General features: G+C 41.2%; 1 protein-coding gene across 1 annotated transcript; it reads left to right on the top strand.

The window, feature by feature from the left end:
• The first annotated feature begins 440 nt into the window (after window positions 1-440).
• LOC121389169 (alpha-protein kinase 1-like) lies at window positions 441-16385 on the top strand. Its single transcript, XM_041520776.1, has 10 exons — window positions 441-706; window positions 2710-2825; window positions 3322-3542; window positions 4146-4404; window positions 5177-5266; window positions 8305-8561; window positions 9903-10818; window positions 11850-12012; window positions 12597-12775; window positions 14586-16385. The coding sequence occupies exons 1-10, from the start codon at window positions 441-443 to the stop codon at window positions 14951-14953; spliced, it is 2835 nt and encodes a 944-aa protein (XP_041376710.1). The 3' UTR covers window positions 14954-16385.
• The last annotated feature ends 606 nt before the right edge of the window (window positions 16386-16991 follow it).

Genomic DNA, 16991 nt, shown 5'->3' with positions numbered 1-16991 from the left:
GTATCTGTGATAATACTAGTAAATTCCTTCCATTCGTCTCTTCGGGGCGGGACGTAGCCCAGTGGTAAAGCGCTCGCTTGGTGCGTGGTCGGTTTGGGATCAATCCCCGTCGGTGGACCCATTGGGCTATTTCTCGTTCCAGCCAGTGCACCACGATTGGCATTTCAAAGCCCGTGGTATGTGCTATCCTATCTGTGGGAAGATGCATATAAAAGATCCCTTGTTACTGATGGAAAAAATGTAGTGGGTTTCCTCTCTATGACTGTGTCAAAATGACCATATGTTTGACATCCAGTAGCCGATGATTAATACATCGATGTGCTTTAGTGGTGTCTTTAAACAAAACAAACGTCTTCTTCATTCATCGATTCATTTATTTGAATCCTGCCAGTTCTCGTCTGTTCCTCCACACAACTCCACAGCGCGATACTGGAGACGTAATGGGGATGTTTGTGAGTCGTCAGCTCGACATCTACAGTGTGATGTTGAAGAACGAGCGAGACAGCGCCAAGCCAGATCTGGAACGCCAAGGAACCTTCCAGTATTTGCGATCCTTCCAGGAGGAGTTCCACGCCTTCAGCAGGTTCAGGCTCGACAAGGCTCGCAGCTACGACCCACTCAGCAAGCCGAACGTCCCACCGACGGACATCGGCGGGATGTACGTCAAACTCATTAATAGCAGGAGTCTGGAGAGCGACCACTTCAGGTTCGTATCAAGAGCTTTGGCATATGAGACCTTGGCCGAGTTCAGCTAGACCGAGCAGAAAAATGTCTGATAGACTGGTTTATGCGCTTCGCGGTAAACTAAATGGCCACGTTAGAGCAAAACGTTAGCTGGCTAAATTTGGGGCTTGTTTTTACCTAGGAAACAATATAATTCTCTCTCTCTCTCTAATATATTTATCATAGGCGTACGGGCTCCATTTTTTTAAGAGCAGGCTGATTTTTCCCGAATTAAACAAAAATGCCCAAATCTGAATAACCATAACCACATTTATTCATATTAGCTGCTAGCATTATCGCCAGATATATATATATATATATATATATATATATATATATATATATATATATATATATATATAACCCTATAGGGTTGCAAATGAATCACTTGGCATTTTTAGATGGATTACAACTAATATTGTGTTGTAGAACGATGGAAATAAATGGTGAAAAGGTTTCAGACCAGCTCATTTTGCTCGAATATTTCTATCGTGTTTGCCGCACCCTGCCTCCAGGCACGGCGGAAGCAAGTAAACATGGGGGGGGGGGAGGGGGGAGGGGGGCTGACTGAGATTGAGGACGCCAAGCAAAGTTTCTAGGGGTTTCGGTGGTATGCTCCTCTGTAAAATGTTGAAAACTACATGTCCTGAAATGCAATTTCCTGCATTCTACAAGTAAAATTCACCTCTGCCTTAAGATTTACTACCAATAATATTTTTGATTCAGAATTAAATATTCACCCCCCACCCCTGCTCTGCCGTGCCTTTGCCTCGTATGCGTATGTATATAATTGGGGCATTGTTGCCCATGTCTCATATACGTATGTATGTAATTAGGGCATTATGCAACGGTTAGATAACATTTTAATCTTTCTTTCTCTTTTCTTTCTTTGTTTAATTTTTTGTTTGTTTTTACAATAATTGTAACTTGTGTCAGTTATTTTTGTAGGATTATATCGAAATGCACCGTGAGAACGCTTAAACAGTAATCGTTTTAGCTACACGCCGAGTCATACTGATTAAAACATATCCTATTTCCTACGACTAATCTTAAACAAACCGCAAACTATGTCACACTACTATGATAAGCCTTTTAACCAACGGTCTAGCCAATGCAGTACGAGACAGTCACGTATAATATATATACTAGTACATGTACCATCGTGTTTTGTATATAATTTATAATATGACACGCCAGGAGGAATGGTTTGTAAAGTGGAAGGCACACGCTATAGTGTGTATGTGTGTGTGTGTGGGGGGGGGGGGGGGGGGGGCAAAGGCACAGGCACATTAAAATATATATATAACAAAAATATAAACGTTTTAGGCCTCAAATGGTGAGACACTTCTCAACAAAAACATATATGAGTATGTATTGTTAAATCAGAATGTGAATAAATGTGAAGTCTCAAATATATATGTGTATCTCACAAACATGTACGTTTATATTGTACGTGTATCTCGCAAATATGTACCTGTATATTGTACGTGCATCTCGCAAACATGTACCTGTATATTGTACGTGTATCTCACAAACATGTACGTGTTTCTCACAAACATGTACGTGTATATTGTACTTGTATCTGACAAACATGTACGTGTATATTGTACGTGTATCTAACAAACATGTACGTGTATATTGTACTTGTATCTAACAAACATGTACGTGTATATTGTACGTGTATCTAACAAACATGTACGTGTATATTGTACGTGTATCTAACAAACATCTACGTGTATATTGTACGTGTATCTCACAAACATCTACGTGTATATGTGTACGTGTATCTCACAAACATCTACGTGTATATTATACGTGTATCTCACAAACATCTACGTGTATATTGTACGTGTATCTAACAAACATCTACGTGTATATTGTACGTGTATCTCACAAACATCTACGTGTATATGTGTACGTGTATCTCACAAACATCTACGTGTATATTGTACGTGTATCTCACAAACATCTACGTGTATATTGTAGAGATATCAAAGTGGAGAAACCTGCGATTGTCGCCCATGTCCGTGTTTCGGACGGTGTTGGACGAAACAAACTTGACGTGTTGTGCGATGAGCTACGGACGGCGGACAACGACCCGGGTATGTTGACACGTTAGTTATATTAGTGCCGAACTCAGACACATTGCATAGAACCTGGTTTCCATAAAATATGTTACATATCGACGCAGACCAAAGCATTTTTTTTTTTACATATACTTATATTACTTGTCTCAAACGTCTAATTTTTCATAACTGCACCATTATTATCTAGATTTTCGACAAAGTTAAAAAATAATAATTAAAAAAAATATTTAAAAAAATATTAAAAAATAAAAATTAATAAATAATAATAATAATAAATTTTAAAAATATTTTTAAAACCCCACAACAACAAAAAAAAAAAAAAAAACTCAACCCATCCAAATAAAGAAACAACCCAACAACAAAAAAGAAAGAAGAAAACCTACATATGTCAGTTTCTTTATATACATTATTCAGGGGGGAACCTCACCTATAAACAATAAAATCTTTTAAATTGAGAAGAACAAAAAATGTAAGTATGACTGATTCTCTTTAATCTTATTTCACCTCCAAGATATTCTGTCTGCAATATACGGAGTGCCAGCGGGGACATATTCCAACAACCCCGCGATCTGTCTGGATGCGTTCTTCCACGTGCTCACCAAGCCAGTGAGACAGTACGTGGGATGCGCGCTCAGACGGGAGTGGCCTTTCCTCCCCGATAATCTGAACCCCAACTTCCGGCATGCGGTCTGTGATATGCCACAGAAACTGTCCAACACGCAGGTCCTAAAGGTAAGTGGTGATAAAGGAATATTCAAGAATTGGGCTCGGGGTGATAGAGAGAGAGAGAGAGAGAGAGAGAGAGAGAGAGAGAGAGAGAGAGAGAGAGAGAGAGAGAGAGAGAGAGAGAGAGAGAGAGAGAGAGAGAGAGAGAGAACGATAGATAGATAAAGAGAGAGAGCAAAAGACACACACACAGAGAGAGAGAGAGAGAGAGAGAGAGAGAGAGAGAGAGAGAGAACGAGAAAGAGAGAGAGAGAGAGAGAGAGAGAGAGAGAGAGAGAGAGAGCAAAAGGCAAACACGCAGAGAGAGAGAGAGAGAGAGAGAGAGAGAGAGAGTTTTCATTTTCATTTTGGTATACAATATTGACAAACCATTAGTTCCTTGTAATATTTTTTGTAACAAGTCTATGATTTGAAATTCATTGTATTCTAATAAACGCTTGTTCTGTCATCATCAATAAACATTATATTCTGGATATAAAACATTTTTAGATACATATATCATAAAGTGTATATATATATATATATATATATATATATATATATATATATATATATATATATATATATATATATATATACATGTATATATATATATATATATATATTCAGAAGTGCGTTGGATATGCGCTGAAAAGCAAGAAGTATGATATGGCGGTCGCCATGACCCTTTTATTGGACCAGCCGTCTGATGTCCATGGCAACCTGAACCTTGTCGCTGACATCATAACCTATGTTCAAGAGGACCAACCAAATCTGCCAGTTCCACCGTTCTTGATCATCAGAAAGGCGCAATTCTTGAACAAAAAGGGAGAATTCCATCGAGCTATCAAGGACTTGGCCAATATTTTGGACAATGGAAAAGATAAAGGTTAATGCTTGAAACCTATCTTGTTAGTTTTCAGGGTATAGCTACTAGAACAGGTTTTTTAAATGGAATTTAACAAAGAATGAATTTATTCTTCCATAGTAATTTGTGTCTCGTGATTTCAATAATGCTTTGAGTGGTAGGTAAGGAATTTGTATTCTAAAACAAGCATAACAATACACACAATCCGTTTAGTAGCAGACACGTGATGTATTACAAGTTAGCACTGGCTATTTCGACAAAGTAAGGGCCTATCATGATCATACATAGTGTGGCTGTTGTGATGTCTCCACTTTCCGTTTTCTTGTGTTTGATTTATTTAAAGTTTGTTTTAAAGTTTGTTTTGTTTAACGAGACCACAATTGCACATTGATTTATTCATCATCGGCTATTGGATGTCAAACATTTGGTAATTCTGACTCGTAGTCATCGGAGGAAACCTGCTAAGTTTTTTTGTTGTTTTTTAGCAGCAAGGGATATTTTATATGCACTTTCCCACAGACAGGATAGCACATACCACGGCTGGAACGAGAAATAGCTCAATGGGCCCACCGACGGGGATCGATCTGACACAGACCGTGCATCAATCGAGTTGCTTTACCACTGCACTACGTCCCGCCCCTTTATTTATTTAATTTCAGTTCAATTTATTTGTTAGGGTTTTTATTAGTTGATTTGTTGTTTATCATAATAAACTGCTAGAAATGTTCTTACATCTGCTTCCGTGTGATGACTTCTTCCGAGTATAAGAAGAAGTTTCGTGTTTTAATTACAGGCTGCACGTGGATCTACAAAACCGACGACCAGTTCTACAAGATCCGGGGTCTGTGCGTACAGCTCACAGGCCAGATCCTTTACCATTTATGTACGTATACAATGATACACCTCACTACACGATTCAGGGCAGTAGAAATTTCATTGGTGGTGCGGCAGGATATGTTTCTCTTTCGCGAACACTTCATATTATCACAGCTATGTTTATTCCATTGAGCTCTGTCCTGTGCTAGTTTTGATTTAGTAAACTGATCTGGGAGTGGGTGTCATTTTTATTACTGAGCAAGAGGGCTGTATTGTCCAATATATGATTTCCTCGGGAGTGGCTGTCACCTTTATGACCGTGCTAGAGGAATGTATTGTCCAGTAAATGATTTCCTCGGGAGTGGCTGTCACCTTTATGACCGTGCTAGAGAGGTGTATTGTCCAGTAAATGATTTCCTCGGGAGTGGCTGTCACCTTTATGACCGTGCTAGAGGGATGTATTGTCCAGTAAATTACCTCCTCGGGAGTGGCTGTCATCTTTATGACCGTGTTAGAGAGATGTATTATCCAGTAAATGATTTCCTTGGGAGTGGCTGACACCTTTATGACCGTGCTAGAGAGATGTATTGTCCAGTAAATGATTTCCTCGGGAGTGGCTGTCACCTTTATGACCGTGCTAGAGGGATGTATTGTCCAGTAAATTACCTCCTCGGGAGTGGCTGTCATCTTTATGACCGTGTTAGAGAGATGTATTATCCAGTAAATGATTTCCTCGGGAGTGGCTGACACCTTTATGACCGTGCTAGAGAGATGTATTGTCCAGTAAATGATTTCCTCGGGAGTGACTGTCATCGTTATCACCGTGCTAGAGGGATGTATTGTTCAGTAAATGATTTCCTCGGGAGTGACTGTCATCGTTATCACCGTGCTAGAGGGATGTATTGTCCAGTACATTACCTCCTCGGGAGTGGCTGGCATCGTTATGACCGTGCTTGAGGGATGTATTGTTCAGTAAATGATTTCCTCGGGAGTGACTGTCATCGTTATGACCGTGCTAGAGGGATGTATTGTTCAGTAAATTACCTCCTCGGGAGTGGCTGGCATCGTTATGACCGTGCTTGAGGGATGTATTGTTCAGTAAATGATTTCCTCGGGAGTGACTGTCATCGTTATGACCGTGCTAGAGGGATGTATTGTTCAGTAAATTACCTCCTCGGGAGTGGCTGGCATCGTTATGACCGTGCTTGAGGGATGTATTGTTCACTAAATGATTTCCTCGGGAGTGACTGTCATCGTTATGACCGTGCTAGAGGGATGTATTGTTCAGTAAATTACCTCCTCGGGAGTGGCTGGCATCGTTATGACCGTGCTAGAGGGATGTATTGTTCACTAAATGATTTCCTCGGGAGTGGCTGTCATCTTTATGACCGTGCTAGAGGGATGTATTCTCCAGTAAATGATTTCCTCGGGAGTGGCTGGCACCTTTATGACCGTGCTAGAGGGATGTATTGTCCAGTAAATGATTTCCTCGGGAGTGGCTGTCACCTTTATGACCGTGCTAGAGGGATGTATTGTCCAGTAAATGATTTCCTCGGGAGTGACTGTCATCGTTATGACCGTGCTAGAGGGATGTATTGTCCAGTAAATTACCTCCTCGGGAGTGGCTGTCACTTTTATGACCGTGCTAGAGAGAAGTATTGTCCAGTAAATGATTTCCTCGGGAGTGGCTGTCACCTTTATGACCGTGCTAGAGGGATGTATTGTCCAGTAAATTATTTCCTCGGGAGTGACTGTCACCTTTATGACCGTGCTAGAGGGATGTATTGTTCAGTAAATTATTTCCTCGGGAGTGGCTGTCACTTTTATGACCGTGCTAGAGAGAAGTATTGTCCAGTAAATGATTTCCTCGGGAGTGGCTGTCATCGTTATGACCGTGCTAGAGGCATGCATTGTCCAGTAAATTACCTCCTCGGGAGTGGTTGTCACCTTTATGACCGTGCTAGAGGGATGTATTGTCCAGTAAATTACCTCCTCGGGAGTGACTGTCATCTGTATGACCGTGCTAGAGGGATGCATTGTCCAGTAAATTACCTCCTCGGGAGTGGCTGTCACCTTTATGACCGTGCTAGAGGGATGCATTGTCCAGTAAATTACCTCCTCGGGAGTGGCTGTCATCTTTATGACCGTGCTAGAGGGATGTATTCTCCAGTAAATGATTTCCTCGGGAGTGGCTGTCACCTTTATGACCGTGCTAGAGGGATGTATTGTCCAGTAAATGATTTCCTCGGGAGTGGCTGGCACCTTTATGACCGTGCTAGAGGGATGTATTGTCCAGTAAATGATTTCCTCGGGAGTGGCTGTCACCTTTATGACCGTGCTAGAGGGATGTATTGTCCAGTAAATGATTTCCTCGGGAGTGACTGTCATCGTTATGACCGTGCTAGAGGGATGTATTGTCCAGTAAATGATTTCCTCGGGAGTGGCTGTCACCTTTATGACCGTGCTAGAGGGATGTATTGTCCAGTAAATGATTTCCTCGGGAGTGACTGTCATCGTTATGACCGTGCTAGAGGGATGTATTGTCCAGTAAATTACCTCCTCTGGAGTGGCTGTCACTTTTATGACCGTGCTAGAGAGAAGTATTGTCCAGTAAATGATTTCCTCGGGAGTGGCTGTCATCGTTATGACCGTGCTAGAGGGATGCATTGTCCAGTAAATTACCTCCTCGGGAGTGGTTGTCACCTTTATGACCGTGCTAGAGGGATGTATTGTCCAGTAAATTACCTCCTCGGGAGTGACTGTCATCTGTATGACCGTGCTAGAGGGATGTATTGTCCAGTAAATTACCTCCTCGGGAGTGGCTGTCCTATAGACAAGGCACTAGATAGAGATTCATGGAATCAGTGTACAAACATACGGTCTTGATCACGAATGACAGTTTTGTCGTTCAGGTTTTTTTTTGGAGGTTTACGTTTTCCCCCTAATTAAAACCACAAGTTTCTCCATCAAGCAATAAATCAGGATCGGATGCAGGGTATTTCTAGGGAGGGGTTGCAATGTTACAAAATGACCATTTATAGTATTGAAAAGTGAACTGATATGTTTTACGAATTAATGACAATTTTATTTATTTTCTACACGCAGCCTGTTGGAAGGACGCGATCTGCCCTTTAGTGGAGTCCATCAGATCATTTGGGTGTCTGCCTGGTCGAGACACTGGTGGGATGATTCTCTCTCTGGAACTCATCTCCAAGTGTCTCTGTCGCGTCACCAATAGCGACTATCAGGACATCCGGGAACTGCTGGGTTTGCAGCACGACGACCGATTTTACCAGGCCCACGTGGCCGCCAAGGAGGCAGTTCTTTTAGCCAAATCTGCCGCCATCGCTGCCAAGTGTCAGGTATGAGATCCGGTCTAAGACTCGATGCCTGTAACTATGTGAGAGGGAGGTACCTAGCATAAAATAACCAGGCTGTGGTGCAGTAAAACAAATATAGGGTCTTCTTGAGCTAAACAAAAATGATATTTTTAAACAAAAAAGAATGAGGTTTTTATTTTATTAACTCGTATTTTTCGAGATGGGGCGGTCGTTTATTATCTTCTAGGCTTGCGTACTAGTGAAAAAAACACATCATTAGATGATATTGGTTTTTTATATCATCGGCTATTGAATGTTAAAAAAATTTCATATACTAGTAGTCTTGTTTTGTTTAACGACACCACTAGAGCACATTTTGACATATAGTCTTAGAGAGGAAACCTGCTACATTTTTCCATTAGTAGCAAGGGATCTTTTATATGCACCATCATATAGACGTGGGATGGTGCATATAAAAGATCCCTTGCTACTAGTGGAAAAATGTAGCGGGTTTTCTCTCTAAGACTGAAAGTTGGAAGTATCAAATGTTTACCATCATCATCGTCATCATCACTATGTAAAAATTACTATATTTTGTTTGGCATCCAATAGCCGATGATTAATAAATCAATGTGCTCTAGTGCCATCGTTAAACAAAACAAACAAACATCACATAGACAGGATAGCACATACCACGGGCTTTGATATACCAGTCGTGGTGCACTGGCTGGAACGAGAAATAGCCCAATGGGTCCACTCGACAGGGATCGTTCCTAGACCTAACACACATCAAGCTACGGCTTTACCACTGGGCTACGTTCTGCTCCACCCCCACCCCACCCACCACCCCCCAATCGGACGTAGAAAATGTGTAGGGTTTTTCTATTTATTAGGTCTGCCTTGGACTAAGTCTTCTCCAATGAATGTCATATTCCATTAAAGCAAGATAAACATATCCTAAGTGAATTAAGGTCATTTTCTTTTACACTTAACATAATTTAAACGTCCGTAATTTTATTATTTGTGAAATTTCATCAAGTAAAAACTACAAATGGGTACGTAGGTATATTAAACATCATCACTTTTTAAAAATACAAAGTGTCAATTGATGGGACAATATCAAGGTAGGGCAATATCAAATGCAAAGAGATATGTTCTTTGTTTCTTTCTTTCTTTCTTTCCTTATTTATTTATTTATTTATTCCTGTATGTATTTATATGTTCATTTCAAACATAATTTCAGAATCAGTTGACTAAGACCTTGAGCATGCCACATGTATTAATATCAGATGCAAATAGATTTTTTTAATTATTACTTTCTTTTCTTTCTTGGTTCTTTTTTTTCTTTTTTTTTTCTTTATTTTTCTTACAATATAATTCTAGAACCAGTCTGCAGAGGCCCTGATCATGTATGCCGCTCGCCACGAAGACCCGTCTGTCTATCTGCCAATCATCACCCGAGTGCTGACGGAACTGACGGCCAGTCTGGCCATCCACAAGTCGAAGGTGGAGCTGCAGGGAAGGTGTCAGTTCTTCGAGTACGTCAGGACGATCTTCCTCATGATGATGGCCCTCAGCTTCTCCACGCGGCCAGAAGACAAGAAGTACGCCTTTCGCCTCGAGCAGACGGCATTCCTGTTGTTCGGGAACTACTGCAGACAGCTGAGGGACTCTTATCAGAAGTACTCCATAGAGATAGGTCACCGCGAGATCCGCGTCATCAACTGCCTGATGACTGAACTGGGTCTGGAGATGATAGACCCTGCTGCGGGAGGGTGCGGCGACACGTGCATCGCCATGCAAGAGGACGTCACTCCCCTCGACGTTGACGTCACCTATTCACCGTTCTTTGAAGAGAATAGCACCTCAGTGACCAAACGGGATCCTCTCGAGGTTGGCCTGCCGGTCACACCCAAGACTTATGGGATTCCCGTTTTCGATATCCCGCTGGATGTATTCCAAGACCTCTCTGGCTACAAGGTGGATCACCATAATGACGTGGATACCGACCAGGACACTGGGTCGATGGTGTACTCCAACTACAGTGTCATACGGTCGCATACAGCCTCCTTCAAGTCGGAATTCCCACCTTTAGTGGACACCTTCATGCCCACATATGTGGACTGCGCCTCGGCCCGGGAGTCTTGTGACGTCACTGGGACAAACAGCGGGGTAAACAGCGGAGCATCGGACGTCAGTAGTTCAGAAGAAAGCATAAAGGCGCTGTTGGCGGGGCCGGATTCGTTCAGCAATGAGACCAATAACAACCGCCTTGACTGTTCCTCAACATGTGTCAAAAGTAAGATGTAAAAATAAAAAATGTTTTATATAATAAACTAGAGGGTGATAGAAATAGTATGTTTATCATTAGAAAATATATATTTAACACATTGCTAGTGAAACATGCATCAATATCTCTCATGAGGATCTCCCATGTACAATAAAGCTGGGGGCGGGGGTGGGGGTATAATTAGTAACAAAGAAAATATTCTGCATGACAACAGTACTGACAGGGTAGAATTGATTGTTTGTGGAAGCATTTCTACATCCACCACAGCTAAATCTCGATTCAAAAAATTTGAGAAACCAGATAGTAATACCAGTATATAACTTTCCTGTATGACGCAGTGAACCATAGACGTCGGGATTATGTATTATCTTTAGAGGTGGGGGAGGACAGTGTCCACTTCTCCTTCCACCCGTTTCGGACTTTTTAAGTCAAAATAGCTGCTGTGTTTAAATCCCAGTGACGGTTCCAACCAAGAGTGAGAGTATTGATTAGTGGGGAAGTGTAAAGTCATTAACTGACCACAATAAATAGCGGTGTAGTGCCTCTGTGAGAGTCTCCCCTGGATCAAACCGCTGGCCATGCCAGAGGTAGGACCTGATGGAGACATGCCTGAACCTTCAATGGATATACTAGTAGGCATGTAAAATCAATCCTCGAGGTCGAGTTTGTGTGACTGCATAATAATCGGTAGAGTGCTCATCTGAGATGTTAAGGTCGTAGGATCAAATCACCTCGGCGGACCCATTGGGTTTTTTCCGTCCCAATCAGTGTCCCATGACTGGTATATCAAAAGCTGTTATATGTGCTGTCCTCTCTATGACAAAATGCATATAAAAGATCCTTTGCTACTAATGTGTAGCTGGTTTTATCTGAAGACTACATGTCATAATTTACATGTCATAATTACCGAATGTTTGACACACAGTAGCAGATGATTAATCAACCAATGAAGTTTCAGGGTATAATGTGCTAGACTGCTGAAGTTTAAGTATCTAATATGCTCATTAAAGTTTAACTTCAAACTCATGTTATTGTTATAGAGGCCAGACTGATGAAGTTTAACCCAGTCACTGGTCTGTGGACATCTCACACCACACTTGCCTCGCTATCGTTCCCGAAACCGAAGACAGATGACAATACGACTTGCAGACGACACAAACGTTTTGACGCTCACTTTCTGCACCAAGATGAGGTCCTCAGCAGGTTTGTATTTTGTGTTTGAGGAACACTTTTAGAGATGTATGATTCATTAACAACTTCACCCATGTATTGTTCTTAAATCAATTACGCCAAAACACACAACACTATGATGAAAGAGTTGCAGATAAACGTTTTGGATGTCTAGAAAACCTCTATAGGTGTATGGTTAGACAAATCAATCTATGCATTGTTGTCATATTGTCATATTTTGAGCTCTCCCAATTCTTAAAAATGTCTATGAATAGATATGTCATTCCTCCATTTGTTTGTTTTTTGTTTGGTTGGGTTCTGTTTTGTTGTTTTTGCTTTGCTTACATTTTTTTTTTTTTTTTGTACGGGGGAGGTGGGGGTGAGTGGGGTTTTTGTGTGTTTTGGTTTGGTTTGGTTTGGTTTTTCTTTGCTTTGCTTATATATATATATTTTTTGTTTTTTTTTGGGGGGGTGGTGCATGTTTTGGTTTTGTTGTGTGTGTGTGTGTGTGTGTGCGTTTGTGTGTGCGCGTGTGTGTGCGTGTGTGTGTGTGCGTGCGTGCCAAGCCGTTTTTGTTTCCTTTTTTTATTAATTCATACCATGTTTGCTGTTGCCAGGTATGTCGGGAAGCGGTACGTGAAGCAGCAGCCGCCGAGTCGGTATCTGCAGGACGTGGTGTGTCAGAGGACGGCCGAGTTCCTCGTCACACTCTTCAACTACGCTCTGCAGAACTACAAGACTGACGTGCAGGTCCAGTTCGCGCCCGTCGACCACCTGCAGATCCTCAACTCGTCAGGTATATTGCGCTGGTACTTCGCGTTTTTAGAGTAGAACCGCCCTATGTTCAGCCAACGAACTATTTGATTGGTTCCCAACGTGGCCATTTGGTTTAACGTGAATCGCTTAAACCAGTCTAGCAGACGTTTTTCTTCTCGGTCTGACTGAACGCAGCCTAGATGTTTAATGACACCCAAGCATGAAAACCACATCGCCTATTGGGTGTCAAACTATGGTAGCACCAAAAGGGGAGTTGTGCTGTATTGGTCATTCTCAAAGAGAATGTTACAACCCTGCACTACTATGAGGATTACAGCACGCACAGGGGTTCTCGTTTTTACTCCGGCTATTAGACTTAATATTAAAATCATTGAACCTGGTTCCAGAGGTACGAACATGTTGCTGTTTGTCATAAAATTCATTTTGAACTACTGTCAACACCAAAGACGATCAGAAAGCACATTACATTTGTGAAAACTGATAATGTAAACAATTGTAAGTAATGTGTGTAATCATAGTTATACGCTAAAGAGCCGTAGGTTTTCCCCACCCTAACAGGTTCCCCCAGCCATCCACCCCATGTCATGTACGTCAAAGGCCGATGTATATGCTAATGCTGTTTATTGTGAAAGTGCATACAAAACATTCGTTGTTAGGAATACTTTATGTAGGAGTAGCCAGATTAGGAATCATTCGTGTTAGAACGTTCCAATGTGCCATTAAACATCCTTTCTGTTTGTGGGCGAGGCGTAACCCAGTGGTAAAGCGTTTGCTTGGTGCGCGGTCGCCTGTTTGTTCGTGGATCGGCCGGGTACATCTCTCTCCTTCCGGTGGGCTTGACTGCAAAACTTTCGAACACCTTCCTCCTTCCCACTAAATTAACCATCGCTGGATCTTTTGTGTCACTCTCCCAGTGGCACAAACGATGAAAACCATAACCTTTTGGCGTCACTCTCCTAGTGACGCCGGTTTAGGAAGTTCAACTAACTTCTTAAACAATCACTAGGCTGCCAGGATTGGACTGAACTGCCGTTGGACACGGTGGGGGGTGGGGGGGATGGGATGCCGGGAGTTAGGGCATTATTTGGGGCCATAGGCGTAGGCGATTTGGCCTTAGGTTTTGTGTAGGGGCGGACTCCCCTCCCTCCCGACCCTCACCTGGTCACACCAATGTTTAGAATATGAATGGCATTCCTTTTTCCAAAATTAAATTATTATTATTTTTTTTATTTTTTTTTGCATACTTGAGCCAATTTTATAGCCTTTCCTCCTAACCTCCCATGGGCTTAATGAATACTGTTCAATAATTATTATTAATTTTAGATCAGCCCATCTAAATTTGCGCCGAAATTATATTATGTTAATAATTTGTATAGGTTAGGAATGTTAATATTTCTCTTTAAGGGCGCAAACAAAATGTATTAACCCCAATTTTCCCCCTTTTTTTTATACTTTTTTTGTTAATATTCAAAATTTCAAAATTGACCGTATTTGTTATCCCTATCCAGAGTCAGACCCCCAATCCTATCGGAGGCCGGACTCGGGGATAGGCGTGTTCGAAAGCCTAGTGGTATATGGACACGTTAAACTAGTTACTAAGCTAAGCATATAAAAGATCCCTTGCTGCTACTCAAAAAGAGTAGCCCATGAAGTGGCGACAGCGGGTTTTCTTCCTTAATATCTGTGTGGTCCTCAACCATATATATGTCTGACGTCATATAACCGTAAATAAAATGTGTTGAATGCGTCGTTAAATAAAACATTTTAATCCTTTCTTTTCGTTTGTGTATTTTTACAAATTTATAAATATGCTTTGTTTTATCAACTAGGTGAAATAGAAGAATGGCTTAACATTGAACCTTACAGAGACGGCACATTCACTAAAATCTATAACAACCTCGACTGCAGCATGAACAAGCGATGCCACGACCTGGCCACAGCTCTCACGCACTTTACGTACGTGCAGTCGCGCGGCAAGCTGATGCTGGTCGACCTGCAGGGTTGGATACCCGCTGAAGGGAAAGGAGTCGTCTTCCTCACGGACCCACAATTCTACACGGCGGGAAACGACAAGCTCAGCTCTGGCGACATCGGAGTACGCGGGATGAGATCCTTCTGGGACAAAGTCCACTCGGAGTGCAACGAGGTGTGCTGGACGCTCAACCTGTCCCGTCCCACAGAGAGCTTCATGGTCTAAACCAAGATTTAAAACGTCCCATAGGCATAGCAAGATGCCAGCCACTGGAGGGGTCAATAACATAGTACTGTGTATTTTGCATTTCAACAGGATTATGGCGTGTGCGAGGGTCGGGGCCGAACCCCTCCTAGCTCTAGCCAATTTTCTTTTTCGCAAAAACTTTGCTACCCGTAATCTAGACCCCACCCCCCGCATGAATTCCTGCACACGCACACCGATGAGTGTAGGTAGAGGGCAATTATTATATTTAGTGTTGGGGGGAAGGGCAATACCTCCTGTCCCAGTTTCCGACGCATATGCTTTAGCTCAGCAGTTCTTGAAATTCTAAAGCGTGATCGACAATGCCGCCACTTAAATTCACAATGGTATTAACACAGATATATATGGTGTGGGACAATCATCATACTGCACATGCACAAAAATATACGTAAACACTCATACATATATACGTATACACATACACATACACATACATAAATATACATACACACACGTACATACTGGGTTTAATATAATAGTATGGCATTAACAATGAGTGACGTAAATTTACGAAAAATGTGCAGGTGAATAAATAGTGAAATCTCCTATGTCATTTGTATTACATAAGGTGCATGTTCTGTGTTCCACTGGGGTGTTGTTCCAGCACCCTGTTTCAATAGGCATATAATGGTTGGAGGTTCTAAATTTTAGTAAAGTAGTCCAGGACTTTTGTGGTAATAGGATAAGATATTTCTTTAAACTAAGATTTTCCTTAAATATAGCGTACGTTTTACCTCTTGATGATGTAGATATATCACTATTCCATTTTTGTAGATATTGATCATTTTGTCTTAGCTTTACGTGGTCAAGAAGCAGCTTTATAGAAGAAAAGTTCTGTGTCAGCCAAATATCGGTCATACCCAAGTTATTGAATATATCTTCCACATATTCCATCCATTTATAGTTATATCCATTTAGAATTGAGTCGTGTGACATTAATTCGTGCAGCAGAAATGATGATTTCATTCGTTTACCTGATACAATTCGGGCCCAGAAACTTATTAATTCTTTGTTGAATAACCAGGTTAAGGGGTTTTCTTCCTAATTCTCCATATAGCATGAAAAGTGGGGTACCTTTTTTCATGGGTAGGATATGCCTCAAGAATGTAATATGAAAATTTTCGACAATATCCGTATTTTCATAACCCCATATTTCGCATCCATATAAAAGAATCGGAAGTACAATTGAGTCAGATAGTTTTAGTTTACATTCCACTGAAAAGTTATCTTTAGATTTTGATAGAATAAAGTACATTGCTTTTATTGCCTTTTGTTTTAGTATTTTTTTGGTTATATTAAATTTGTTTAGTTTTGTAAAAGTTAAGCCTAAGTATTTATATTCTTTTACGTTTTCAAGTTCATGGTTTCCAAGTGTAAATACCTTCTTGTAATCGTTTGCATTACCATTAAAAATGATTATTTTAGTTTTATTTGCATTGACTTTTAGTTTCCATTTGTTACAATGTAGCCTACTCGAAAGTATTCCCCCAAAAGAAACACAACAAGGCTGGGAAGGGTTCGAGGGTTTATTATCTCGATCACACCATACGCGTGGTTCTTCGCTGTGGGCGATGAACCGTATAGGATGATAACACTACATGTACCTGGGCTTCATCCTGTAAGTGCCAAAAGGAAGTCTGAAGATAACGAAAGGCTCAGGAAAAGGAAACGGCAACTGCAAGTCGTAAGTATGTAACGTGTGGTGTCACTGTCTACACTCAGCGCTGCACGGACCTGACTCACGATCACGTGACACCAAATACACATAACCATTGGATAGAATCAACCAATGGCTCGTCCCTAGCCAGTATGGCGAGAAACAACCATAAAAGGCTTTGTCTAATGCACCAATATGATATTCTCAACGCAGATTGAGAATATCCTATAATAAAATAAATAGAATCCTAAAATAAATATTAATAGTAATAGATAAAATATGTTATTTATATACAAACGGCCAAATATTTAGTCCCCGTTACACAATACTTGGAAAATACAT

The sequence above is a fragment of the Gigantopelta aegis genome, chromosome 14 (genome assembly GCF_016097555.1).
Source record: "Gigantopelta aegis isolate Gae_Host chromosome 14, Gae_host_genome, whole genome shotgun sequence".
NCBI lineage: Eukaryota > Metazoa > Mollusca > Gastropoda > Neomphalida > Peltospiridae > Gigantopelta > Gigantopelta aegis.
This window is presented reverse-complemented; position numbering and strand designations above follow the sequence as displayed.

Excerpts from the sequence above, each read along its gene's own strand:
- LOC121389169 (XM_041520776.1), top strand. The coding sequence starts at position 441 with ATGGGGATGTTTGTGAGTCGTCAGCTCGACATCTACAGTGTGATGTTG. Across the intron at positions 2,826-3,321 it reads GACGGCGGACAACGACCCGG|ATATTCTGTCTGCAATATAC; the intron begins GTATGTTGACAC and ends TTCACCTCCAAG. Across the intron at positions 12,013-12,596 it reads CAAGATGAGGTCCTCAGCAG|GTATGTCGGGAAGCGGTACG; the intron begins GTTTGTATTTTG and ends TGCTGTTGCCAG.